This window comes from Schistocerca gregaria, chromosome 1, assembly GCF_023897955.1.
Source record: "Schistocerca gregaria isolate iqSchGreg1 chromosome 1, iqSchGreg1.2, whole genome shotgun sequence".
In the NCBI taxonomy this organism is placed as follows: Eukaryota; Metazoa; Arthropoda; class Insecta; order Orthoptera; family Acrididae; genus Schistocerca; species Schistocerca gregaria.
The window spans coordinates 706,410,593-706,437,974 of record NC_064920.1 but is presented as its reverse complement, the minus strand read 5'-3'; the positions used below and the strand labels follow the sequence as shown (position 1 = coordinate 706,437,974).

Genomic DNA, 27,382 nt, shown 5'->3' with positions numbered 1-27,382 from the left:
TGTATGAGGATTGCCGTCCACAACATCCACTTCTTGTAATGAAACACACTTCTGATGCCACTACACCATAAATATAAATAGACTATTTCGTATCTTTTTTTTAACTGGTTTTTAACCAATTTCAAATATTTCAATATTATGGCAGATGAATAAAAATAATCCACATCAGTTGCACAAAGATTCTAATGGGTAAAACGATACGAAGAAAAAATGAAGCGAAAACAAACATTACAATGATGATTAACTTGATATTACAAAGAAGAATAAATAAAAACATTATATTTAATGCAATTAATTCCATAGAAATAATGTTCTACATCTACATATATACACTCTACTAGTCACCAAGCAGTGTGTGGCGCAGGGCACAATTCGCACCAAAGTTGTATTTCCCCGCTGTTCCACTCGCACATTCCGCGAGGGAAAAACGACTGCCTGAACGCTTCAGTACGAGCTCAAATTGCCCGTATCTTTGAATGGTGGTCATTGCGCAATTTGAAAGTTGATGGTAATAATATATGCTCTACATCCTCGATGAAGATCTGACTTCAGAATTTAGTGAGCAGCCCCTTCCGTTTAGTGTGCCGCCTAGCTGCAAGTGTGTCCCACTTCAAACTTTCTATTAGATTTGTAACAGTCTCGCGATGGCTAAATGTACCAGTCACAAATCTGGCCGCTCTTCTTTGGGCCTTCTCAATCTCTTGAATCAGACCCAGATGTTAAGGGTCCCATACAGACGAACAATGCTCTAAGACTGGACGAACTAACCCATTGAAAGCTATTTCCTTTGTTGAAGAACTCCATCACTTCAGGATTCTACCAATAAACCGCAATTTAGAGTTTGCCTTGTCCATTATTTGTGTAATCTGATCATTCCATTCGAGATCATTTCGAATAGTCACACCCAGATACTTGAGGTTTACTAATATTGAGAAATAGCTGCCAATCATTACGCCACACAATTTTCTGCAAATTCTCATTGATTTGTTCACAAATGTCGTGTGATACTACTTTCCTGCAGATTACAGCATCATCCACAAACAGTCTAATGCTACTGTCAATACCATCAACCAGATCGTCTATATAAAACTTAAAAAGCAGCGGACCTACTACGCTCCCCTAGAGCACACCTGAAGTGACGCTTGTTTCTGTTGAAGTCGCCCCATTCAGGATGACATACTGCTCTGTCTGTTAGAAAACTTTCTATCCAACTGCTTATGTCATACGGCAGACCGTAAGCATGCACTTTTTGGAGCAACTGACAGTGCGAAACAGAGTCGAACGCTTTTGAAAGTCAAGAAATATGTCCTCAACCTGGGACCCAGTATTTAGAGCCAGTTGTGTATCATGCACAAAGAGGGCCAGCTGTGTACTGCGTGACCGCTGTTGCCTAAAACTGTGCTGGTTTCAGCAGATCAGAGTCTAGGAATGTCATTATGCCTGAACACAAAATATGTTCCATGATTCTACAACAAATCTATGTCAGTGAAACTGGCCGGTAGTTTTCTGCATCCGATTTTCTACCCTTTTGTTGATTGGTATGACCTGGGCCTTCTTCCAGCCCCATGGAACTTTCCCCTGTTCCAATAATCTCTGACAGATGATTGATAAGAATGGTGCTATATTTGTGGCATAGTCAACATAAAATCTTACAGGGTACCGTTTGGGCCAGATGCCTTCCTGGCGTCTCAGGATCTTGACTGTTTTACAATTCCAGATAAAGTAAACATGAAGTCAGTCATCCTTGCGTTTGTTCAATAACTGAAAGGGGGAATGGTGCTGCAGTCCTCTACCAGAAACGAGTTTTTGATAGCTTGGTTTAGAATTTTGGCCTTCTGTTTATCATCATCAGTTACATTACCTGTGTGGTCAGCAAGGGAAGGTATTGAATTATTTGTAGCGTTCACAGATTTTACGTATGACCAAAATTTTTCGGGGTTAGTTTTAGAATCTGGAGATAAAATATTGCTTTCAAATTCGTTGAAAGAATCTCTCATTGTCCTGCTGTCAGTTGCTTTTATTTCGCATAATTTTTGTTTGTTAACGGGGCAGTGACCACGTTTAAAACAAATGTGCAAAATTCTCTGCTTTCTCAGCAACTTCCTAATATGTTTGCTGTACCAAGGTGGATCCATTCCCTCTCCTATATTTTTGCTAGGCACATACTACTTCTCTAGCACATGGTGGAAAATACCTTTAACCAAAGATGCTCAATATCTTTGTGTAATGCAGTGAATGCTTCGAGCTGACTATGTTGATATTCATTGATGACACTTTTACTTGCTTTTCCAAACAAGGAAACTATTTTTTTTTTTTTTAACTTCCATTGACATAGAAGCCACAACAACATTATGGTCGCTAATACCTTCTTCTAGATTAACATCCTCAAAAAAGATCAGATCTGTTGGTCGCCAAGATATGTAATATGTTCCCATCTTGAGTTGGTTTTCTAACCAATTGCTCAAGGTTGTATGTTGAGAGTGCCCCTAGAATAACTTCACATGAATCTTTGCTTCTGCCCCCTCTGATAAACGTGTAATTTGCCCAGTCAATGGATGCCAGATTAAAGTTTCCACCTATAACTAATGGATAATTTGCATACTTATTTCCTATGTACTCAAGACGTTCCCTGAACCATTCTGCGACGTTTATTGTGGATGCTGGTGGTCTATAAAAACATCCTAAAAGAATAATTAATCCTAGTCTGATTGACAGCTTTATCCAGACTATTTCCCAGTCTGACCCAGTATCGATCTCAACTGCATTTGAACAGCTTTTGACTGCAACGAACACACCACCTCCCATAGTATCAGTCCTATCCTTCCACTGCCCAATCAGAGTTAAAAATTTCACTGCTTTTTATGTCCAGTTTCAACCAGCTTTCGGTACCCAATACAATATTGGCATTGCTACTGTTTATTTCGGAGAGTAACTCTAAGATCTTGCTACGAGCAATTCGAATATTTACTAACATGAGATTAAGAAAATTTAAATCCTTTGGAATGACCTGTTTAGGCGAGTTAACAATTTTTACAGTTGGCACACCAACATCAGAGACATGAAATGGTAATTTTTCAGACCAACGGTTTGTTTCCTGTGGGGAGGAAGCTAATCTAAAAAATCTGTATGTGTACTGTGCTACCCGTGTAGCTGCTTCCTATGTGTAGTGCACCCGATCTATCGAGAGGCGTATTCAACCTTCCACCCCATAGCGTAGGTAGAGGAATCTACAACCATTTTCATCACAGAGTTGACGTAGCCTCTGGTTTAGCTCCAATCGACTCCAAACCAGAGGACCTCGGTCCACCGTGGGTACAATGCTGCAGATCGTCAGCTTGGCTTCCACTCCTCGAGAGATGGAGGCTGTCCATAGAAATTTAGCCAGCCATCGCAAGGACCAAAGGATTTCCTCGGAACCCCAAAGACAGGCATCGTTGGTGCCGACATGTGCAACAATCTTCAGCTGGCTGCACCCCTCACACTCGATAGCTGCCAGAAGAGCCTCTTCCATATCAGGGACAAGGGCCCCCCCGGCAAGCACACCGAGTGAACGTCAGACTTCTTCCCCACCCTAAGGGGCTCCATGACCCGCCTTACATTGGAGCTACAAAATAACTAACAAACCCCTATCCCCACGTGCCTGCCCGGACCTTGCTGAAGGAGCGGCCACTATTCTAGCAGAAGGTGCATTCCGATTCGACTCAGCCTCCCCCAGCATCAGATAACACAATGAATCTATTAGCAAAGTGCATGGGATTTGGCAGGAGGCTGCGTCCCCCATGCAGCCTTCGCCTTGAGGCTCGAAACCACTACACAGTCTACCACCCACACTGAGGTGAGGGTGGGCTGGCTCGCTGAGTCGCACCTAAGGTCGGCTCAGTGACAGAGCTGGCGTTATGCTCACTAACTGTCTGGACAGATGGCTTTCATCTGTTTACTGATTTAATATAAGACCACAACTTCTGAGGATTTTCTGTCATGTCAGTAGACAGAATTTTATATCAAATTCATTGAACATTTAACGTTTACCTTGCCTCACACAAATTTACGCTTCATTTAACTTCTGTTTGTCTGCGAGGCTTGTCTACTCTCGTAGCAGTTTCCTAATATGTCTGTACAACCATGATAGGTCTTTTTTTATCCCTCAGAGCTTTGCTCGGCACATAACAGCCTAAAGTATTTTACTAATCTCCAACTTCATCCATTAATACTGAAGTTTGTTAGTGCTGAATATGAAATTTCTGTGTCGCCCACTCAGGTAACATGAAATATGTTTCTTGTCATTCTTGGTAAGCAGAAATATCATCCAGCCTTTCTTTTTATTGCCATTTACAGCCTTATCCTGTGATGCTGGAACAACATTAAGATACCTGATTCCCTGTTCTACAATGTGTCGAAAAGTTTGGGTCCGTTCGTCACCAGCAGGTCTAAGGTATCGCCACAAGTATGTAATATGGTTATTTGCTGAAGATAATTTTTTGATAAAACACTTAGAACAGTTTCACATGATTCTGTACCCACTACTTGTCTTCTTCACTTAAGTCACCCTGACTGTAGCTGATAAGTTAAAATCTCAACCTGGAACTTTAACATGACCACGAAATTTATTCAAAATGTTCATGTCTCCCCTGAACTGTTCTGGCACTGCTGCTGCTTCTGCTAGAGGGTCTACAAAAGCATCTCATGAGCAAGTTTGATTCAACTTTAACACTTGTCTTCAACCCATCTGTGTTAGTCTCCCCAGATTTCATCATATTTAAGGCTCCACAACATGCCTTTACTACAGCATTCAACCTATCTTTGAAATATACAATCCAAATGAAATTTAAAATTTCACTGCTACTGATGTTAGGTTGCAGCCAGCTTTTAGAGTCTAGAGCTATGTGGACACCCTTACTGTTTGTACGTGAGGTTAGTTCCAGCACCTTTCCATACACACTCCTGCAGTTAACTAATAATATATTAACTGTTTTTCTAACATGACAAACGCTACTTTATCTAGACTCAAAAGACATCTTATCGAGCTTGTGGAGGAATTTATTTATCCTGACACACACACACACACACACACACACACACACACACACACACACACACACACACACACACACACCCCTTATCTTCTTCCTGACCTATTAAGGGGAACCTGTACCTGACCTATTAAGGGGAACCTGTAATTCTCTACTTGGTAACAGAGGTCAAGAAATTTGCATCCAATACTGTCTCACCCCCCCCCCCCACGAACCATGGACCTCACTGTTGGAAAGGTAGCTTGCATGCCTCAGCAAGACAGGTAGCTGTACCAAATGTGCATCCACAACAGGGAGGGTATCTGTAAAGAAACCAGACAAATCTCACTCCTGAACTGTGTGGAAGTTACCTGGCGGCAGATTATGCAAGACAAATTTTGAAACCATATTTTGAATTTTAAGACCTTTCTAGGGGCTGAACTGCACTCTGACCACAATTTACTGGTTATCAACTGTGGAGTAAAACTGAAGAAATTGCGAAAGACAGAAAGAAAAGAAGAAGAAAAATAAAGAAGATAATGTCACCACCACCGCCGCCAAAAACAACAACATTCACAGAACTATCTTAGCCCCTGGTTTAGAAATTTCACCTGCTCCAAACCAGATGACAATCAGTTCTGAGAATGATGCTACAAAACTATAGTTCTGCGTTTATACTGCAGGTGGGGCTAGCTGTCTTTCATCTTGTCAGCCAGACACCTGTAGGAACCAAAAATAGGCAGCCAAACCTAGACGCAGGCATCATTCAAGCCTGCATAACCTCAATTTGCAGCCTCCACATTTCTGATGAGAGCCCCTTGCAGGCAAACTGAGTGGAAAGTGGGTTTCTTTCCCAACCTGCTCAATATTTTACTGAGGGCACTATCACCTGCCTAATATTGGAGCTCTCAATGACAACCAATCACACACACTGTGCTGTCCGGGCCACTGTCCCAACAAGCAAGGTGTTCTGTGCTGTCTCAGGCAGACTTTCAGCAGCACACAACACCTCAGTCCCAGTTTTAAGAAATAGGGAACACTGTGTGGCCAGTACCCTTTGACCCCAAGATTCGTGCCTATCACCTTCAGGTGTCAACTGGCCAGGGCGTGGGAATCAGAAGATGCAGTAGAAGCAGGTATGTCCAGCGATGCTACTGACTCCATATGTGCCAAAGCATTTATCTCAGATGCCCCAACATCACCTGACTCCACAGCAGCAGCCTGAAGCATGTGAACTGTGGCCAACACAGCTTCCAGCTGTTTACAGTGTCAAATTCCCCCTGCATCCATACACAAAACAAACACGCACGCACGCACACACAGTCCCCAACCCACTTTGATCAACTGAAGCATATGCTTGTCTCTTAACTGAAAGAATTATGCTTGTCTCATGATGTTTACTTTGTACTGTGGTGAGCTTACAATTTTTTAAAGCGGTAAACAGTGTTTACTTCAAACTTTCATGAACTACATTTGACAGTTTCAGTTGCAAGAGCTACATTTGCACATTGAGTACTTTATGATTACAGTCACATTCTTGTAAAACAGTAACTGTGCTATAGTAGACCACTCACTGAATTCTTGAATTTTTAGCTGAGGTTCAAATTTATGATGCACTTCTAACAATCATATGCAATCCAAATAACAACATCCAACTGTGAGAAACAAATATAAATCTCTTGTGTTAATAGTAAATCTGTAAGACTTACCTTCCCTGCTATTTCTGGAACAGAATAAACTTTCAAAAAATTTTTGTTTTATGACCCACAAAAATTACAAGTCTCAATTACAGTACAATTTGTGTATAAAAGTTTATACAATGTAAGGATTTCTTCATCTATAATATCACTAATGGCCACTGTAGTAAATTGTGCCATACCTGAGCATTATAGAATACCTAAATATCAAAACAATCTTAATATTTAATTAAGAGAATCACTACTTTAAACAGGTATTCTTACATTAATTTATTACTTTAGCCACTCTTCACAGAGAAAATTTCTTTTGGTCTGTATCAAGGCTGAATTTTATTTGTAGACGGAATAGTATGTATAAGAAGCACATTCTGGTTTAGTATAAATTATACTACAACAATTGTAACAAATCAAAACATTCAGAAACTACAATGTAGCTGTAGATTATGTGTACAGTAAGTACTAACTAAGAAATCTTGCTGGTGGTGGTGGTGGTGTTGTCATTCTTAATGTTCACTGAGCTCTAGTGTAATTTGTGCTGTGGAAGTGATTTGGGTAGTTTTGTCATATTACTATGATATGGACCAATGAACAGTAAGGCAGTACTTTCAACAAATTCTCAAAATAGACACCACCAGCCTATTTAAAATTCTTATGACCACCGTTTTTAGTACTTTAATTACCTCTAGCTATCCCCCATGTCAGAGATTTTAGTCAGACTTTCCAACCAACTGTTCATAAAAAATAACTTTAAAATGCAGTCTGCTAAGGCAATTGAGAGCCAAGATACATTGAGAGTTAGTAGATAAGTCCAAGATATTTCAGAAACAAGGCATTCGAACTGCTGCCTCATTGTGCCTGTGCACCAAATGGTGTGTAATGTGGAGATCCACATTGTACTGGAGTTAAAATGTTTGCCCTCTGAAGGCCAGTATTGCAGGCTTGAATTCAGTGATTGCCTGTTGGAACAATATAATAACCAACAAGATTTTTTTTCTCACAAGTAGTCTTTGGCCCAATTAGTCCTCATTTACCATAGACAATACTTTGAACATGTGAAAGACCCATTACTGTGCATCAGATAACACTCAATTTCAAACCCAATGATCCACTTACATTTGGGCTGCAATTTTGACTGGAAAAATACAAAGTCCACATTTGCTTACAGAGAGAGTGAATTCCACACTGTTCTATTTTTTCTCAGATCCTGTTCAGTCAGAATCCACATCAACCCACGTGAATTCAAATGGATGGAGCAATGATTCACTATGAACTTGCTGTACAGAGTAACTTAACTGAATGGTGCCCATGTCGGGCATGGTGTGTGGCAATCCCCTATAGTGGCCAGGAAGGTCTCCTGATTTTAATCCCAAAAATTTCTTTTGAAGTAGCTTGTATGGGAACACTCAATGTTTCAGTTGTCATCAGTCCTTCATACAGCCATCATTACCAATGACTTATTTCCTGCCAGAATAGCTTTCATTCTCTTCTAAGTTTACCTTAGATCCCAAAGGAGAAGTTTCCTCTCAACAGATAACTATGAAACTGCAGAATATTGGTATACATATGATCAGCATTCTGAAGCATTTATTGCCACCAACAAAAGCTTTTTTGAACTATGATGTTAACTGTACAATAAATTAATGCAAATACTATCAGTGTTTCTCACTGTAATGAACTGTGGTTATAATCACAATAAACTTTGTATTTACATGTCTCAAGTAAGAGTAAAGGACAGTAAGGTAAAAATCTTACTGGAACTGGGGAGGTTCAAACTCTGAACAATACTACTAATGGTTATTGACTACAGGAAGCAATTGATGGAATTTATGAGGTGTGTAATACGATCTAACTCCAATAATAATAAAAGAGAGAGAGAGAGAGAGAGAGAGAGAGAGAGAGAGAGAGAGAATAACTGTTCCGAATTCCATTACTTGTCAGCAACATTGGGAATGTTTTATGTAGCATGACATTTGTTGAGATCTAGATTATTGTCTTGTTAGAATGGTTACTTGCAGTGCTTTATTCAAAGCTCTTATGCACACTGTTTTGTACATGTTAAACAACGGAAAGTTCAGGTTGGAATGTCAACAGAGTTACAATTAAAGGATATGTTCCTTCTCACCAAAAAGATGACTGCAGTCTTAAGAATTAAACTGAAAGAGAAATCAAAGGAGAAATTCTGGAATTAACTTTTCATAAAAAAAAAAAAAAAATTGTTTCCAGTTGTTACACTGAACCTTTTAGTCACAGCCTTCTTTGGAAAAGAGAAACATGTACCCATAGCAACAAGCAAGTGCACCTCACACACACAACTGCTATTTCCAGCCAGACTGCAAGAGAAACTTGTTGAACAGGACCTACAATCCGAAGTGAGGCAGGTGAAGGGAGAGTGGGAGGGATAGCAGGGTACGGGTGGCGAAGACTAAATGGTGCTACCTGGGCAGAGCATGTAGGGGCTGTTAGGAAGAATAACTCGTATCTGTGCATTTCAGAAAAGCCTCTAACTGTGGTAACCTACTTCCCCCCACACCCTCCACCCAACTGTTTCTGTCCCATCCTAACAATTTGCCTTTTCTAACTAATTGTGCACTGCTCTCTGCCAGTGTCCAGTGTATCCACTAGTTTTTTCCTCTTCTTTGCTCCTCCCAGTCTTCCCACCTCTCCCCCCCCCCCCCCCTCCAAAGCCTCCTAGTAATGCACCTGTCAGTCCTGTCCTGGCACTTTGAGACCTTGCATGTTCCACCTGGCTGTGACAATTCCTCTTCCCTCACCTGCATCCTGTTATTCCTACCCCTTCCCCACACCACTCCGGATTGTTGCTCCCACTCAATGCGTTTCTGTTGTCTGGTCTGAGGAAGCGGTCATGTGAACGTTTTTCTCAAGAAGGCTTTGGCCAAAGCCTTATTTGTAATAATCCTTACACTGTGCCTGTCTGCAATTCAATGTGTTGTCTTTATGGTGAGTAGCGACCTATCTTTTTCGTAATACTGTTGTCTCGTAAATGTTATGTCTTTGGTTATAAGCAATAGCCATTATCAGAATTCTGAAAGACTATACAAGACGTGTTTTAGTACCATTTTGCCACACCATGGCCACAGCACTGCGGTCGACGTTCTGCACATGCTCACTGGGTACCTACATCTGATGTGTACGCACTGACAATTACAGTCTGATTCTTCCGCGCTAACGTTGTGTACTGAGTGTTTAAGCTGCCTCCGATAATCGTGAGTCCTGCCGACTGAAGTATGGGCTGTTATAAGATTTCTTAGTGGTAAAGGCCAAAAAGTAATCGATATTCATCATGAGATCTGTGTAGTTTACGGAGAAAACATTATGAGTGATGGAATGGTAAGAAAGTGGGTGAGAGCATTTAAAGATGGCCGCACAAATGTGCATGATGAACAATGGAGTGGGCGTCCTTCGGTCATTAATGAAAGTTTGGTGCAGGAATTGGGCAGTAAGGTGGAAGGAAACACGACGCTTTACAATTTCCTTCTTGCGAGATGACTTTCCTAATGTTTCTCATGGTGTTTTGTATGGCATTGTTACTGAGCACTTGAATTACTGAAAATTGTGCGCACATTAGCAACCGAAAATGTTGATGGATGTGCACAAAACCAAACTGACTTTCCTTAAGCGGTACCGCAATGACGGTGATGATTTCTTAAGCCAAATTGTTACGGGCCGAGTGATGAAACGTGGGTGGCCAATGTCACACCAGAATCAAAGCAACAGTCCAAGGAATGGTGGCATTCAGATTCACCCAGGAAAGCGAAGTTTAAGCAATCAAGTTCTGCCCGGAAAATCATGTGCACAGTTTTTGGGACAGAAAAGGAGTATTGCTCATGGAATTTCTGCCTCGAAATGAGACAATCAATGCAGCAGCTTGCTCCAAGACATTCCACAATCTGCGCCGTTCAATGCAGAATGAAAGATGTGGCAAGTTGAGCAAGGGCCTCATTTTGCTGCAAGACAATGCCTGACCGCTTGTGCCGAATCAGACCAAAGATCTCATAACATCCTTTCGATGGGAGACTATCTTTACCTCAGTGACTACCATCTGTTCCTGCACTTTAAGGAACACCTGAGCGGTCAGCATCTTCTAGACAATGACGAAGTCAAAACAGTGGTGATGCAGTGATTAACAAAACAGGCAGCAGACTTCTAAGAGGAGGGTATTCGAAAACTGGTACAACGTTATGACAAGTGCCTCAATATTGAAGGAAATTATATAGAAAATTAGATTAAGGTACAGGCTTTCATGTAAAAATAAAATTGAGATATCTTAGCACGACTTTTTTTAATTTCAAAACGGTACTTACTTAAAAAACATGCATTGTAGAAAATTGATGTCTGCCAGCATTATCAGCTTTTTCTGCATAACTGTAACTAAAACTAGTAATGAAGATGCTGCATGAACAATCAATTGTATAGTAGGACCTCTGAGCACACAAGGCTCGAATAAAGAAATCAATGACAATTTTATGGAAATATAAATAATGTTTATAGCAAAGTCGAGAAAGAAAATGAAATAAACAGAGAGATCAAAGGAAAAGTTCTGTGAAGTAACTCTTTGTAAACACTTGTTTCCAATTGTGTAATAACACTGTAACTATATATGTTTGAGCACTGCCTTCCACACTTGTTACTGTCTCCAGTAATACTTTGCAGCGCATGTGACTATGTGGTTATGCTGTCTTGTCTATCAATGTTTTTGCCTACTGTTACAAGTGGCCTTCATCAGTGTGGTGAAGTCACTCTTGTACCATAATCATATTCACATATTATGAAGTCCAATTTCATCCTGATCATAATGTCTTGTCTGTCAAGAACGATACTGAATTCTATCAATACATTAGCTGGCCAGACAAGGTGATCTGGGCTGACATCCATTATCAGTAGTACTTTATATTTTAATTCCTTTGGTTAGTACAGTGAACAAAATAAAGCCATAAGGGTGACATAGTATTTAACTCTCATGGTTTCATGTGATGCCAAGAGAAAACAATGCCTAACATAATCTGCACTGCTACATTTATTGCCACAGTTTATGGGAGAGCCTCTGAATTCTGCCAGTCTGTACACCAACTATTCTGACAGACAACACAATAGAAACCTTTAACACGTTGCCATCCGCTGACACCAGTGGTGTCATGCATGAAATAGCGGTCAATAGCCGGCGAAACCACCATGTTGTCGCGTGCATAATATCACTCACCGACTGGCAACACCACAGTGGTGTCTTGAGCATAGTATTATGCAGTGGCCAGTTACAGCACTTTAGTATCTTTTTCATTCTGTTGGTGTTTTGTTTAGGTGACAGTAAGTTACACATGACAACAAGTCTTTTGTTCTTATAAGTACTCGTGCACTTTCATCACGGCAGACGAAAGAGATGATACGATTATTTATGATGAATGCGCAGACGTCTTGTCTGACATTTCGGACAACTTGGCCAATTGGGAAGAAGACATTGGATATCAAAAACCTGAAAGTGAAGCAGAATCGTCCGAGGTTAGAGAAATACATCCAAGAAGAATTCGGCAAACTCTACAGTTGCCAACTGATTCGGATGAATCAGACGAAGAAGGCAGACTGATTTACTGAGGACCAATAACAAAATTTGGAGTATCTCCGGGTCCACACATTTCCCAATGATATACAGAGCATCATGGATATCTTAGAATTATATAATGGGAACTATCTATTTGAATATATTAGCAGCGAAATCATGAAAACCAGTCAAAATTGCAAAAGAAGGAAACTGGATAAAAAAATGCCAAATTTGATGACATTACAGTATCCAAACTTAGAAAATGGTTTGGGCTTGCTATCCTCATGGGAATTGTGAAAAAAAGCAAGGATCGATGATTACTGGTCAACGAATCCATTGATACACACACTGATATTTCGCAAAACGATGTCCCACAACTGATTCACACAAGTGTTATCATTTTTACATTTTTCCAACAATACCAACAAACCAGATAATGCCAACCAGCTTTTTAACGTGCAATTTGTAATTGATTATTTTTCCAAAAAGTTTAAAGAAACATTTAATCTAAGCCAAAACATCAATTGATGAAGGAATGATACTGTGGCATGGAAAGTTAAATTTTAAAGTTTACAATTCAAAAATTACGGAATATGGCATACTCATTCGGATTCTGAGAGATTCGAGTATGGGATACATTTTATGATTCAAGACATATAGCAGTGCTGGACAACCTTAAGTAAAAACATTGATGGAACTTCTTATGGAAGTGGCCACCTCTACATGGATAATTATTATAACAGTGTAGAACTTGCAGAGAAGTTACTTGAAAAGAAAATTCGAGTTTGTGGAACAATATGGCAAAATAGAGGATTTCTGGAAAAATTGAAGCGAACAAAAGTCAATGTGTTTGAAGCTTGTCATCAATGAAAAGGTGACAAGCGGCCGGCAACAAGCCAAATAATCTGAATTATTGCTGCCGGCACCAAGCGAATAAATTTGTACAAGACATGCGGACGGCAAAGTGTGAATTGCCTTGATTCATGTTGTTACCATATTTACCCGAGTATAAGATGACCCTGATTATACGCGACCCCCCCCTTTTTTCAAGACGCTCCTTAAGAAAAAATTATTCTTAACATATTCCAGCTAATCAAAATTTTACTGACAAAGTATCTGTCTGCAAACTTAACAATGCATATAATCTAAATGTATGTCATTTTTGTTTGTCTACATGGTTTACATTAATTTGCACACCACTCTTTTCTACCGTTTTCGCTTGCTAACTCCGTAGTCTGTGGTATTACTATTTTGATCATAATAATAATAATAATAATAAATAACACAGCTGTGAGATTTGTAATTTTGTTGCCAGAAGTATTAGGTTGTTTCATCCGAGTAAACTGCAATTTCTGAGCTTGTGGTTACCATGGGGCCAGAGAACAAAGCTGTTTTTATCCGAATAAGTATCCAATTTCACTTCTATACTGACATGAGAATGTCACTATGTCTCTTGCTTCCAAACACACTTTCTGCCTGCCACTCTCTCACTAGCTATGTATAACGAGCAAGTGACACAGACCCAATCGTTCCAATTATACCTCACAATGAGCATTGACAACATTGTAGTCCGAAACATGGAAGTAGGTCACTGACCCCCATCTTGACTTTAGCATCTCCTGTAAACATGTATGTTACTGTTGAGTACTGGCCCGATTTTGAAGTCAGCTTGATTCAGAGTGCAAATGGATTCAGGCCTACTTCAGTTTAAACATGGTAGATGTTCATAAAAAGCCAAAGCATGCAATATACTTTCGCACTGTTGGCTGTACTACGAAATTTCTGCCTGCTGAACACTCCCCTCCACGCACTTATAGTTCTCAGCCAAGCTGGGTCACTGTCCCATCAAACTTTCTGTAGTGCTGTGCCTGAGCAACACAAACACTGATGGCAATATCTTATAGGGTGCAGTTTGTATATACAAACAGCAACTAATACATAAATAGAAGATTACTATTTGGTCCAATTATCACACTTTCACTTGTCTCGCAATCTAGTGACATTTTTTCGTACTACCCCAGCAATGGATACTTACACTGTTATCTATTCTCGTGACAATTAGTCAGTTTAATACAGTTTATTTCGTTAGTTAGACATTTAATTCTGGATTAATTGCCTTCCCGGTTCATATGAATGTCATCTTGTTCTAAAGCTGATTACAAGCTTGTAATAATTATATTTAACATGTAAGCCAATCTAATTTCTAATAACCAAATAAAATATTGACTTGGGTTCTGACTCAAGTAATGGTTTTTGAAGGATAAGATTCTTGCATTTGAATGCTACCTTTACTTAAAAAGCAATATAAATAAATGTAGATGGTCTTCATACATGTATGAGAACATTTATTTGAATCCTCTTCAAATACAACAAATGTGTGTATCTGACAGAATTTAATGTTCACTTCGTAAAGTTGTCAACTTTTAAGCGGAGCATTCTATTTTTGTAGTTGCTAGTTCATTATTTTGCATATATCCCTGGCACTAACGCACTCTCCATGCTCCAACAAGATCAATACTGTATCGAGCACTTCGGCATATTGGAAAATCTCAAGCCCATTCGAATACAAGTATTGTTTAATATGCCAAACCCTTTGGGACTGTTCCAAATAAATTTGTATGAAACCTCAATAACCAAAGCTTCATCTGTAAATGTAAAACAATCCCTATATTTATCTACTGAACTGTGTAAAAATGTTGGCCTCAACAACAATAGTTTTCTCTATGGGTATAGGATGATCCCACATTTTTCGAATGACGAATTTGGAAAAAACCTCATCTTATTATCGGGTAAGCATGGTACTATGAATAAAAAAAACAAAAATATGTTATTTTAAAAAACTGGTTATTTTTAGCAGTTTTGAGAAGTCAGGTTGAACAGGCATAGAAAATAACCGGTATAACCAGTTGCTTCAGCGATAAGTGCCATTCCTACAACATTGTAGCATGAAAAACCTGAAATACACAATATAGATTCCCACGGTTGGCAAAATGTCATAATTTGCTGCCGGTTCATGACTCCCCTTCCCACACTCACCAGTCCCTCTTCCAACCCTCCTGTACTGCTGTGTTTGACCAACTGTGAAACACGGACTATCTTATAGAGTGCAAGTCATATGGAATAACTAACACACAAACAGAAGCTTGTAATCACAATTCAGTCCAATTCTCTAACTTGGGCTCATCGCACCATTAACTCACGTATGTTGATACTATCTCCACGACAGGTCTTGCCGCTGTCATTTATTTTCCCAAAAGAAATTTGTCAGTTTAATATGATTTTTTTGCTTGTTAGACAATTTTTGATAAATTTCTTTTCTTGTTTCATCTGAATTTCAGGATCATCATTACAGTCTCTCATAATCAAATAAAATACTGATCTGGGTTCCAAATCAAGTAGTGTTTTTTGAAGGACAACATTTCCACTTTTGAATGTTACCTTTAGTTAAGCAAGCGGCATTTTGTACACAGTATGAACTTTTACTGCGAACCTGTTAAAATACACCCAGTGTTTGTTAGATGACAGAATTTGGTGTTATTTCCTTGTGTGTGTGTCACAAAATTGTCATATTTCAAGCACAGCAATTGATACTGTAGTGGCTAGTTCATACTTTTTCACATATCCCTTGCCCTAGTGCCCCGCGAGTCAAATGTCACGCGACTGAGCACCTTTATACTGTATCGAGCGCTTCGGGTCATCAGGAAATTTTGTGTCTTTTCAAAGGCAATTACCATTTGTTCAGCACTGCCCTCATGAATTCTACAAAATAAACCTGCACATGACCTCATAAGCCAAAGCTACTTAAGATGACCCATACACACACACACACACACACACACTATCAATCGATACAAAAATGTTAGCCTCAACAGAAATCAAACAATGGAATGTAACAATATTATGAATGGATCTGGCTTTAGCTGCCGGAGACTGTGTGTGTGTGTGTGTGTGTGTGTGTGTGTGTGTGTGTGTGTGTGTGTGTGTGTGTGTGTGTGTGTGTTGGATGTGGCAAGCACACGTCATCTGTCCATTTATTTTTGATGAAGGCGAAGGCCTTGTTGGCCAAAAGCTTGTTTTGTGACAGTCTCTGTTGTGCCTATCTGCGACTCAGCATCTCTTTCATAATATTGTTAACCTCAACACAAAGTTTAATCTGCAAATGTAAGAAAACACTGAATGTTTCAAATGATGAATTGGGAAAAAAATCTCTTCTTATAATCGGGTAACTGTAGTAGGCTGCTTCACTATTTCAATTTGCATTCTATTTTATCCTGAAGATCGCTGTGTATCACATATGCAAGCTAACTTGAGCCATTTGCTTTTCTTTTCCTTATGAACTCACTAAGAGCAGGATGAAACTGCATTATATAACATATGAATGTTGCACTGGTCAAGCAGTAAATATGGCAACAAGATGGAGTTCAATTTCAAAAAGAGTTCATTGGTCTGAACGAGACAACATCGTCACACGCCTCAAAAAGCTTAAGTACATTACGGCAACTGTCAACTACAAGTTTTACTGTGAGGAAACTAAGTCTGCAGTACTAGGGAATAAGTTCAGAGCTGCAAGGAACTGTTATTGGTATTTCAAATGTGTGCTTACGTTATGATATGTTAAAGCTAAACTTCTCTGTAGAGTAGCTTATGGAAATAAATATCATAAGACTGCATTTATTTAACTTGACACAGATATACGAGGTCTATTCAAAAAATTCCAAAACATTCATAATTTTGTGCCAACTGCGTGTTGGAGTGAAATGCAGTTAGCATCCCTGCACGTAGCCATGTTTTAACATGTAACTGCCAGAAGTTTAATTGTTGCATGTCTGTTAGTTATTTTTCAGTGCCATATTGAGTAGAACGTTGTGTCACACAGTTTGCAAATTTTGAGATGGCAAAGTTGTAGGGACAACACATATGCATTAAATTTTCCGTGAAACTCACACCAAATTATGCATGACGTCTACAGTGATGAGCACTTAAGGCATATTTTGTGTTATGAATGGTTCACACACTTAAAAAATGGCTGGTTGGAAAATGATGATCCTCACTGAGGATGTCTTTTAATGCCTACTAACGGCACTAATGTCGGCATGGTCAGTGAAACTATGTGTGCCAATCTAAGATCGACTGTCTGAGAGATTGCAAAATAATGTAATATTTCAGTTGGATAATGTCGTCAAATGCTGACACAGCATCTTGGAATGCATTGTGTTGCCACCAAGTTCGTCGTGCGGCTCATGAGTCAAGACCAGAAAGAAACTTTGAAGACCCTTTGAATCGCGCAAATGAGAATCTAAACTGGTGATGTGACATGGGTCTACGGTTATGAGGCTGAGATGTTTAAAGGACGAAGATCTGCAACAACAGACGAGATAGAACAAAATTTATAGACAGCACTTTGTGCAATTCAGCAAGAGGCGTATGAAGGCTGCTTCTGGAAGTGGAAACAGCACTGGGAACAGTATGTGAACGGTAGATGACAGTATTCTGAAGGATTCTCTCTCCCCGTCCGAATACACCTTTGAAGACCCAACGGTACTAACCGGTCGCCGTGTCATCCTCAACCCACAGGTGTCATTGCCACTGGATGCGGATATAGAGGGCATGGGGTCAGCCCAGCGCTCTACTGACCGTATGTTGGTTTACAAGACCGGAGCCGCTACTTCTCTATCAAGTAGCTCTTCAGTTTGCCTCACAAGGGTTCAGTGCACCCCGATTCTGAAGGATACCATAAACAGTAAATAGAAGGCAATTTTACAAAAATTTTGTGTACAAAGTTCTTGAATTGATTTCATAGCTCACCACATTCATAAGTAAAGTAGCCACGGCTCTAATAACTTTCATTAATAATACCTAGTTAAACACTTGGGGATTTTCTCCTTGTTAGAAGCAACGGTAGTACAATGCTTTTTTTAAAAAGAATCATGACGTGATTAATGTAATTTTTGTAAACTTCATTGGAACTTTCCTCTCACTTCAAGAATTTGCAAATAATGATATTAACTCACCTGGATCTTGCATTTTGTATTGTTTGTCAGCAACTTTGTATCAACTCTAAATTCATTACTTGTCTCTCTAAGCTTTATTGTAAATCACAAAATGAACTAACAAATGTACCAGTAAGCGAAGGAGAGTTAGACCAGATTACTTATGTCTACCTTTGAAATAAAATCAATATTCAAAAATTAAAAATGCTGTTAACATCAGAAAAAGGAGTTAAAAATGTTAATTCTCATCAAAAGCTTCCCATACCACATCCACACAAACAACTATTTCATGTCCTACAAAATCACACAAAATTTACTAACTTACCTGTCAAATATTCTTGCTTCCTTCAGCACATTTCCAAGATTTATGTAAGCATCCAGAAAATTAGGGTCAAGTGCCACAGCTTTCTCAAAATGGTGTATAGCCAGCCATATCTCTCCTTGAGCATTGAATACACATCCAAGGTTGCTCCATGCCACAGCAAAGTCTGGTCGAGTCTCTATTGCTTTTAGGTAGCAAGCCTGTAATTGGGTAAGGGTACGAGGGAAGATGGGTGGGGGCAGGAAAAAAAGCTAATCAGCAAGAAGGTGCTTCGCAGGCAGTTGCAAAAAACGCTGATGCTCGCGCTAGCAAAGCCTTGCTCCCAAGCATTGCGGACCGCTCCCTTCAAGAGTAAATAATGATACTCATCAAGAAAGGGAGTAATGGTCATCCTATGACAGCATCATCAAGTGCTACAGCAAAATTAATAAGACAAGTCAAAGTGACAAAAGGCAGTAACACTTGGTTCCACTGTAAAGCACAGTATCAGGTAATCCACAGGCGATCAAGTTAACAATGTGAATAACCTGATACTGCTGGACGCAGCACGCTGCAGCTATAGCCTAACATGCCCTGGGTGAGAGTACTACAATACTGCCTCTAATAACATTGAATGTAACCACAAAAATACGAAATTACTTTCAACCAGGACATGTTACATTAGTGACAGGGGATAGGTAATGGAAATTGCAGCAATGGATGTAAGGAATAAACAAAACGCCTAACGCGCGCGGGAGACAAGGCTTGAAACACAAAAGTGTTATTTGCTCCGTAACCTAAAACACACAAGATATGAGCAGCAGAAAATTTTTGTTTTAAATTGAAAAGCCAGTCTCCTCCTAGGAGGTTATGCAAATGGATAAGTTACATAAATAAGCCAGACTTAAAAACGATGTCAGATGCAATTCCTTTTTTAAATTTATTTTTAAAAGGAACAAACCAATAAATAAAGTTCATTTTTGGAAGAAACAAAATTGTACCTTTTCCTGAACTGAAGGAGTGATGATAACATTGTCATAATAAACTCAAAATTTAGAGCTGTCTCCAAAACATCATTCACTATTTAATGGTTTGGTTTCTATCATGAATCAGCTACATACTGCAATTAAACAAAAGCACATTCAGCCAATTTCATAAAGACTCGAGAATTAAAAAAAAATCAAATGTATCACTCCTGAAAACGGGTAAAAAACACAAAAGAATCTTTTTCATTCTGAGGGGGAATGTGCAGAATAATTAAGGATAACAGCACGCAACTAATTAATTTCCTGCAGCATCGCGGGGAGGTAGGAGACTGGCCCAGTGGTCTACTTTACCTGAGGGGCACCAGCCACTAGGACTACATTTATCACTGAGTTGGCACACCAACAAGCCCGCCCACCATCGAGCGCGCAGTCGACGAGATGAACGCCTCCATCTAACAGAGCCATTCCCAGTCGGGGGAAGAAAGAACAAGAAGCATGTCATTAATCAGCGCACAAAGGCACACGTGACAAGCCTGGGCGGCACCAACAACTAAACTGGAGTTCCTATCATTTATTAATCAATAAACAGAGAACTGACAGGAAAATTAAGAAATTAAGTAAGTATGCATTAAGTTCTGTTATGTATTGTTTCCCTCATATTTCACCTACCACACAAATGGATTAATGAACTTTGAGCAATGGTATACTTTTCCTTGTTTGATGCACAGAGCATAAAGAAGCTCTATATATATTTAAAAACTTTTAAGACGTAACAATGATTTCAGTCTTTGCTGTAGAGCAATTCAAGCCTCCCATTTGTTAATGCCTGTAGAAAGGCATTACAGTTCTATCACTTTATTACTCCTTATTCAATAAAATCTTTCTTGGTGACACTGAGTGATGTAGTACTGCCTCCACCCCCTCCCTACAAAAATAGAAGCTTGCTGTCTGTTCATAATTAAAGACTACAACACTTGCAATAATAGTGTATTAGAGTTCAAATAGTACCTCAGAGCAAGCCAAAAATGGAAGAGCCACACAATTTGCTCTCCAATAAGGCTTTGGTGCATTTCTTAAAATGTTCTGTGTTAAAGCATGTCTACTCTGTAAAATATGTAAGCTTATAATGTGATAAACACTAAGCCTTTGAGCTGAAATTTAATCAGCAGTACTACAATGTATTTTAACTGATAACAGTAAACTATTTATGAATTTCAATGACTTTGCAGAGCTTGGTAAAATATGCCGAAAACAAACAACAGACTAATGCTTGGTTCTACTTTTACTTACAGAACTTCCATTTTATGTAACAAGAATCTCCAAAATTACTTTGCCAGTCACTTTGATGAAAAAATTTATTCCTTCACCAGTAAAATCTGCACGAAGATTAACAAATCATTAATGCAATAAGTCAAATTACACATGTTTCTAATACAACTTTCACCAGAAAATTAAAAAAAAAAAAGAAGTTACAACAAGGTTTGAGCATGACCTATTCCCACATTTCCTACAAAGACTAATTTCCATTTACATGTTGGAATTTATTCACTACTGAATTACGTGTGTGTGTGTGTGTGTGTGTGTGTGTGTGTGTGTGTGTGTGTGTGTGTGTGTGTGTGTGTGTATAAAGTCAGAAATGAAAAAGCAAACTAATGTAATAGCTTCAATGTAACCAATGATGCCAATTCACAGCAAATCTTAATAGTATTCTATGAAAGCTTCACTACTCAAACAGGTATGTACTTTAATAAACTCCATCCAACCAAACAAGGAAAGCTGTATCAGAAACAGATGATTTTAAATGAATTGGAAACCCCCCGTCTCCAGCACTTTGGTTCCACTCAGCTTTTATGAGTCAATGTGTTTGAATCTTTCAAAGGCTAATTGCAGTACATTAAAAATTTTTAAACCACTATCGCCTGAAATTGGCTGTAAACCATATGATAAGTTAAGACATTATGCACACATGCTTAATCTGATACATTGCGCAACTCAAGAAAATTGCCTGAAAATATGAAACTTATCAAATGGTTTTGCCAACTTGCAAGTAAATATAAATTTTTCATCTGGGTCCAGGTAAGATCATACATACAAATGAAATTTTCAACAACTTTTTCCTGTTTGATATCGCCAAGGACTGGAAAACGGAAGGTCACAGCTGCGCGAGTTACCCGTCGAGAATTGCCAAGTATAAAACAGTAACTGTAAACAAAGTAACACTTTTTGACGTAACTCATGTCGTCTCCCTCACGAGTAACTCTTAAATGGAAGCAAAATAATTCAAGAAATATCAGCATCTGTTACAAACCACATTGCTGTTATTTCTTGAAAACTGTGGCGCTGCATTTTGTGAGTCTCCATAGTTGGTACTGGCAAATGCGCTGTCCAATACCACTTATGTTACCAGCCTTTACTTTAGCATGCTAATGAGAAATTAGCATGGTAAAGTCACTGGGCATTAAGCTGCAAGTGGAAGCAGGAGGAAGGAAGGAATGCAGATGTAATGTCAAATTCATCATTAGTGCTCCAACAACAAGAAAACACCACCTGGACTCATAGCTGGTGAATGTGACAATACAATCAATAGGAAAAAGCTGTTTTACTCCTATGTGCCCAAAAATCTGGCAACGTGAGGCACTCCATTTTCTTTTTTTGGAACAAAAGTTACTGCAACCTCCTTTTCTTCTAACGTTGTGTGTGATGACACAGTGGATAATCTTTTACCATAAAACTCAGACAAAAAGAAAAATCTTAACCATGAATATTTACGATTCAATACACTTGGATGCATATCTACTCCTTCACCAGGCAAGCCAACAAATTTTGTGAATTACTTTTAGCAGCCTTTGAAAATTCATACCATTGTGTTAATGACTATTGGTAAAGATAGTTGAATAGGATTTTGGAAAGGAGAGAGCTCACTCAGCTTGCTAAATTTTACACAAAGATGGTTTTCCAGCAAGAATTGTAACATTCAATGTTTAAAAGAATACTTAAATACAGAGGAAGTACTGTCCCCAGTCATTTCCTCTATAATTGCTAAGCTGAGTAAACTTCATGTGATAAGGAAAGGAATGGAAAGGTCAGGTGTAAGACAAAACCTTACCTTAGCTTCATCAAGTCTTCCAAGTGCTTTAAGCAGATTTCCCAGATCACTTCTCACACAATATAAATCCTGCAACAGCAAATAAATACAACCATGTAATAAACTGTCCCAGTCCAATGCTTATTATCGTAAACAGATCACCACATATTACATTTAATGATAAACTTTACTACTATTATGTACCTGACTATCCCTCTAACAATTTTTTTTACACTAAACAGAACTGAACTACATTTTTACAACACAGCACAGGCTATACAGGGAGGACCAGAAACTTAACTGCTTTAAACAATACTTTTCAGATTATGATTTTTTGTGCAATATACACATTCCTGGAGAGTAATGAGCTATCACCTACATTACTAATACATTTTATGTGGAGAACAACCACATTGCCACATAACCCTTATACGAGATTGGCTGATCTCTGTCTACTGTTGTATGCCTGAATTCTTAGCATCAGAAGTTGAACACGCACACGCACACACAGGCGGGCAGAGAGAGAGAGTGAGTTTTCCAAAACCACCTGAACTAGGAACTTCTAGGTTGTTTTATAAGAATCATTTAGTCCATAAGGTGCTGGGCAGGGGGCTTGGGAGTGGAGGAGTACATGGTTCATGGAAGGAACACCCAACATAGCTGGTGATCTTTATGTGAATAGGATGGACAGAAGCTCTGAATTTAGCATATGTAATTTTTCCTGCTAAATCCTTCGAATTATACACTGTAACCTTGAGGCTGAGTGAATTTTTATAGCTGTTTGTACCAGCTTAACTTACTGACTAGTACAAAATATCACAAAATGAGAAGCGCAAACGGCAGTAGTGATTAGGGACCTATACCCTAACAACCACTAATCTTGCACTTGTTAAATTATCAGCTGTACACACAGATGATACTAAGCCCAGTGGAGAAGAAACTATTGACGATACTTGATAATGACCACAACGGGTAGAAATATAGTATGTAAATATCAATGTCCTTATGTGTCTGTAACATTGTGTTGCTTAACGAAGTCAGACAATGTTGGAAGTGCTAGTCATGGATTCATGCCAGAAGCAAATGTCCGATGCACTTAACTGGAAAATAAATTCTTTGATGCATGTCAATGAAATTTATGCTTCTTTTTACATCAAATTTTATTGTAAAATGTGTGTTACTGTCGGGGCTATTAACCAAGTTGCAAACTTGATTACTCTCTTCCACTGTGCCATTAAATTAGCACTTCCTATGTAGAGAACAAACTGTGTACAACATAAGAAAGTTCAAAATATGCATGCAAACACACATGAAAACTGTTTAAAATATGCATGGAAAGTGTTGAGACATACAAGATCATATAATAAAAAAACATAGTAGTTATTGCATGCAATATATCTCCACGATGAACCTGTACATACCGACTGCGGGGAAAAGTGCCAGCCACGTGAAAAATCTAAATATTTAGTATGTTGATCTCATGATCTGTATACTTTCTGGTGGCGGTTAGGCAGGGTTCTTTTTGAGATTACTTTTTTAAACAAATTCCAAAAAGAAGACTCGCACCTTGTTTCAAGTACTGTTTTTTCTTCGCTATCATTGTCGGTAGCAAGCAAATGCGATGCAAGTTAGCTGCCACACAACAATCTATATGCACAGTTCCAACTTTGAGATATATCACATGCAGAGTAGCACGCTCAAGAACTCCATAGTATGTTATTCCAATAACAACATACAAGCAGGATTTTTTTTTTAATATCGCTGAAATTTAATTAATATTATCAAACTAAACTATCACTTACAAATTATTTTACATTTTGCTATTATTGTACACACAAATGATCAAATACTTTTGTTAATGTTCAGCTGTAGGATTGTGTCTTCGAGCACTCTAACCATTTTTTTATAAGCAGGAAAGAACCGCTCTATATCAACTGAAGTAACTGGGCAGTATTTGAATGTTTGTTCTATGTTGCCACTAATTTTTGACAAAAGTTCACCCATCCCATTAATAAAACTATCAATTTGGGACAAGGAATCACAACTTGGGCTACTGTTCGAAATGTTTTTTTGAACTTTTCTTTAGCTTTTCTTGGGAATATCTGACAGTGAGGAGTTCTGCCACAGCTCTGCGCTATCGAAGTCACTTACTATACCTTCAACTGCCTTGACATTTTCACTGTATAACACAGCTTCAACAGACATACTCTAATGTGTTACCACTGTTTCAGGAGGTAACAGCACATTTTTTAGTTTTTCTTGATGGGTTTTGATGTGAGCATGTGCCTTAAACACTTTCTTTGTGGATGAAATCAATTTACTTACATTCCAAAACATGGATCGTACTATTTCAGCAAGGTGATGTACTTTGTGAGCAAAGCACTTCACCTGAATCGAATTGGGATAAAATACTTTTAGGTCTTTTCCTGCTTTGATCATAAAAGGAGCAACATCTGAGAGAAACACTAACACTCATCTGCAGAAGATTCCGGAATTTCTTTTTTATACCCTCATTCACAAATCTAGTGATCATAGAATGGTTCAAATGGCTCTGAGCACTATGGGACTTAACTGCTGAGGTCATCAGTCCTCCAGAACTTAGAACTACTTAAACCTAACCAACCTAAGGACATCACACACATCCATGCCCGAGCAGGATTCAAACCTGCGACCGTAGCGGTCGCATGATGCCAGACTGTAGCACCTAGAACCGCTCGGCTACCCCGGCCGGAAATCATAGAATAATTCGTCTTTTAAAGTTCTTTGCATGTCACTAAACAGGAAGAAGGCAACTCTCATTTTAGCACACCACCAATTAAATTTGTAATTTTACAGCCATAAGTATCGGTAGTTTTTTCAACTAAAATTCAGTTAATGTTGTCCTCGAGTTCACTCCGTATTTCTACCAGAACACATAGGTGAACTGCCAGTATTAATTTTTATGCAATGTAGATTCATCTGGCATATTTTGATTTAAGCAGTATTTGTGCAGGAAACCTTTGAGGATAGTGTTTATAAGTTTGTGAAGAGAGATATTATTAGCAAGAATGCTTCATACAGAGCCATATCAAAAGTGGTTTTTTTTTTTTTTTTTTTTAAATCTTTGGAGGTTAAATCCCTGCTACTGACGAAAGTATTCCAGGATGGCCAGTTATCCATGAAACACCATTTCTTCTTGCAGGCAGTATGGTGCACAACACGTTACACATTACATATAAACACGCCAAACTTTGAACAAATAAAAAGAAAAGTAAATAAACTATGGACTTGTGAATAAAAACTTCAGTAATTTAATTAAATTGTTGCTAAAGCTTGTGGTATGAAGGGGTAGTGGATAAACCAGGGGTGTGGGCAACAGGCACATTGACTCCGCATGCCTCTTCTTGTTCGTAATCAGTTTGTTAGCCAGTAGCCTCTCAGTTAGCAATCGCATGCAGCTGTATGTCACAGTCATATTGTGAAGCATCCAAATGAGATCGAGATTGACCATACCAATATACATTTATAAAATACAGTGGAACTTCACCTTTACCCTTTTCACAGGACTAAACAAAAAAAATTAAATGCAGGAAATTTAAAATGTGGGAACAACGTTTTAAGCTGTGAAAGTTATATACAGGACACCTCTTATACTTTCGTACTTTATGTAGGTCATACGTACATAATATGGATGAAAATACTTGTCAGGGTTTTGTTTATTATCTACTAAAAAACACTGATATAACTGGAACTGATAATTGTCTGAGAAGTAAAAACTTCTTACTTAATTACATAAGTCATAATGTTTTTCGAAAGCCTCCAGCTGTAATTTGTTTGTTAAATAATGGAACACTGTGCTAGTTACGCATTTTTTCATGCTTAGCATGACACGTTGAGAATTTTTTTCTCGTTGTCAAGTGGACGTATTTGTGTAAGTATTTTGTGCAGTATTTTCATATGTGTTGTTCCGAGTCCCTTGCACTGTAGTCATCTTTTTGAGTTATCAGGTACTGTGCCTCCTGAGTTATGAAGAAAACCACACAAGCAAATTGTCACTCAAATTGTTTGCTCGTATAATGTTACAAAAAATACATACGTAAATAATGCACTTTACAACGAGGATAGATTCTCAGACACATTTTGCTCAGCATGAAACACATAACTGGCACTTTTTTTAAACTAATAACATTTGAGCAACACATCTACATCTACATCCATAATCCGCAAGCCACCTGACGGTGTGTGGCGGAGGGTACCCTGAGTACCTCTATCGGTTCTCCCTTCTATTCCAGTCTCGTATTGTTCGTGGAAAGAAGGATTGTCGGTATGCTTCTGTGTGGGCTCTTATCTCTCCGATTTTATCCTCATGGTCTCTTCGCGGGATATACGTAGGGGCAGCAATATACTGTTTGACTCTTCGGTGAAGGTATGTTCTCGAAACGTCAACAAAAGCCCGTACCGAGCTACTGAGCGTCTCTCCTGCAGAGTCTTCCACTGGAGTTTATCTATCATCTCCGTAACGCTTTCGCGATTACTAAATGATCCTGTAACGAAGCGTGCTGCTCTCCGTTGAATTCTCTCTATCTCTTCTATCAACCCTATCTGGTAAGGATCCCACACTATTGAGCAATATTCAAGCAGTGGGCGAACACGTGTACTGTAACCTACTTCCTTTGTTTTCGGATTGCATTTCCTCAGGATTCTTCCAATGAATCTCAGTCTGCTTTATCGACGATCAACTTTATATGATCATTCCATTTTAAATCACTCCTAATGTGTAC

General features: G+C 38.8%; 1 protein-coding gene across 5 annotated transcripts in view; it reads right to left on the bottom strand.

Annotated features, from left to right (window-relative positions):
• Positions 1-27,382, bottom strand: part of LOC126365766 (UDP-N-acetylglucosamine--peptide N-acetylglucosaminyltransferase 110 kDa subunit) — a 572,676-nt gene that overhangs the window by 69,580 nt on the left and 475,714 nt on the right. For all 5 annotated transcript variants that reach the window (XM_050008284.1, XM_050008324.1, XM_050008293.1 and 2 more), the window contains 2 exons: positions 22,644-22,712; positions 18,576-18,772 (listed from right to left, as the gene is read on the bottom strand). In XM_050008284.1, the coding sequence (XP_049864241.1) occupies positions 18,576-18,772; positions 22,644-22,712 (266 nt within the window). The remainder of the gene's footprint in view (positions 1-18,575; positions 18,773-22,643; positions 22,713-27,382) is intronic.